The sequence below is a fragment of the Sinocyclocheilus rhinocerous genome, unplaced genomic scaffold (genome assembly GCF_001515625.1).
Source record: "Sinocyclocheilus rhinocerous isolate Xijiao unplaced genomic scaffold, SAMN03320098_v1.1 scaffold1813, whole genome shotgun sequence".
NCBI lineage: Eukaryota > Metazoa > Chordata > Actinopteri > Cypriniformes > Cyprinidae > Sinocyclocheilus > Sinocyclocheilus rhinocerous.
Window position 1 is genome coordinate 215,665 of NW_015623663.1, and position 1,889 is coordinate 217,553.

Genomic DNA, 1,889 nt, shown 5'->3' on the forward strand with positions numbered 1-1,889 from the left:
ACCCCTATAATCCTAACCCTACCGTACCGTTACTCCTAAACCTGCCTCAAACCCATTAGCAGCAAATGTGGCAATTTTCCAGAATCCAGTTTAATGTTAGTACATAGCAGTTAAGGCCACCTAATGTAAAGTGTGACCATACAGATTTCTTGAAAGAAAAACATTTTTTAATAAGAATTGCAATCCTATTCCCATGCACAAAGTGTGATATTCCATGATAGCCACATAAAGAGGTTTATCAGTATAGGTGCATCAGTGGATGTATTTACATGGCACTTAACAGTAGTATTGGTAGTGCGTATGCAATTGTCAGACTGCAGTCGAGAAGTTGCTGTTTTTTCATGTGCTCTGAAACAGCAGGACCTGCAATTTTTCCATTGTCGAACAGAAATGCCGTGGAAGCGCATCATTGTGATCACAGACAGAGCTGCTGATCTGGAAACAAAAGCAGATCTCAAAAGATCATTCAACACAGCAAAGCCCTCGACAATGGTGGCATTGTGCACAGGACTCCACTGGAAGAATCCATAGAAGACATCATGTGAAACACCAGAATTAAAAGATTTTTAGCTATTTGTCCCCGTAGCCCAAACGGGCAGAGTTTAGTCTAGCATGAGACAGCAGAGGGTGAGCACCCTAGTTTTCACACACTAAAGGTGCTAAGGGCCACTAAAGCACTAAGCCAAAGATTGTGGAGGTGAAAACCATCAAGCACGCAGTATGTTCAAGACCAGCTACCGGCATGAGGTGCGCAAGCAGAAGTATGAGTGCACTGATGTCTTCGAGGAGCCCAGCAGCCCAGAGATGGTGTCGGCTCCGGCCGGTGGGCCCTCGACAGCAGCTGTCCAGGGCTGGGAGAGCCTACAGGAGCTGAACAGCCGCTTTGCTCGTTACATCAACCAGGCGCGCGTGCTGGAGCAGCGCAATGCTGTGTTCCGCAAACAGCTGGAGACTGTTCAGCGCATGGAGGAGGCGTCAGGACTGGAAGAGGCCTTCAGCGAGCAGATCAGCGTCAACAGAAAGCGCATCCGGGAACTGCTGTCGGACCGAGCTAAGCTGGAGAGAGAGCTCAAAGACGCAGGGCGCATGCTGGATGAGTACAACAGCAGGTTAGAAAACGCAACAGAAGTATAAGGCTGTGGTTAATTGCTACTAACAGATTAAAGAACATTTAATTACAGCAGACAATATTCAAGCATCTCAAACAGGAAGAGACTGTCTGATGACATGTATATGTAAAGAGGTTCTAAGTATTGTTTAGGGGCCGGGTTACCTGGAATAGATTATACCATTAAACAGACAACAGAAAAAAGCTGTTTAAGTAACGGTGCTGCAAAAATACAAATGATTTCACAGACACTGAAAACTTTTCGGCTTGTGGTAGTTTACATGTTACTGATTGCCTTAAAATTCTGAATTTCTAAGATTTGATGCCACTAACCTGGCAAACTTTGGCAAATCCTATAATTAGTTCTTCCTCAAAGGTGCTCAATGATACAATGGGAAAACTTCAGTCTTACAGGAATTGAGAAAACTTTCCAGATGGACCAATTAAACTGAAGTTCTGTAAAGTCAGTCAGCCAGAGCACTTAAAGGGATAGTTCACCCAAAAATGAATATGCTGCCATTAATTACTCACCTTCATGTTGTTCCAAACCTGTAAGACCTTCGTTCATCTTCGGAACACAAATTAAGATATTGTTGATGAAATGTGAGAGCTCTCAGACCCTGCATAGACAGCAACACAACTGTAATGTTCCCAGGTCCAGAAATGTAGTAAGGACATCGGTAAAACTGTCCATGTGACACCAGTGGCTCAACTTCGACGAGCGACGAGAATACTTTTTGAGCGCAAAGAAAACAAAAATAACATAATTTATTCAACAATT

The 1,889-nt window shown here is 43.8% G+C and overlaps 1 protein-coding gene across 1 annotated transcript in view; it reads left to right on the top strand.

Annotated features, from left to right (window-relative positions):
* The first annotated feature begins 518 nt into the window (after positions 1–518).
* Positions 519–1,889, top strand: part of LOC107719461 (filensin-like) — a 24,180-nt gene continuing 22,809 nt past the window's right edge. The window contains exon 1 of the mRNA XM_016526907.1: positions 519–1,109. Within this exon, the coding sequence (XP_016382393.1) occupies positions 721–1,109 (389 nt within the window). The 5' untranslated portion in view covers positions 519–720. The remainder of the gene's footprint in view (positions 1,110–1,889) is intronic.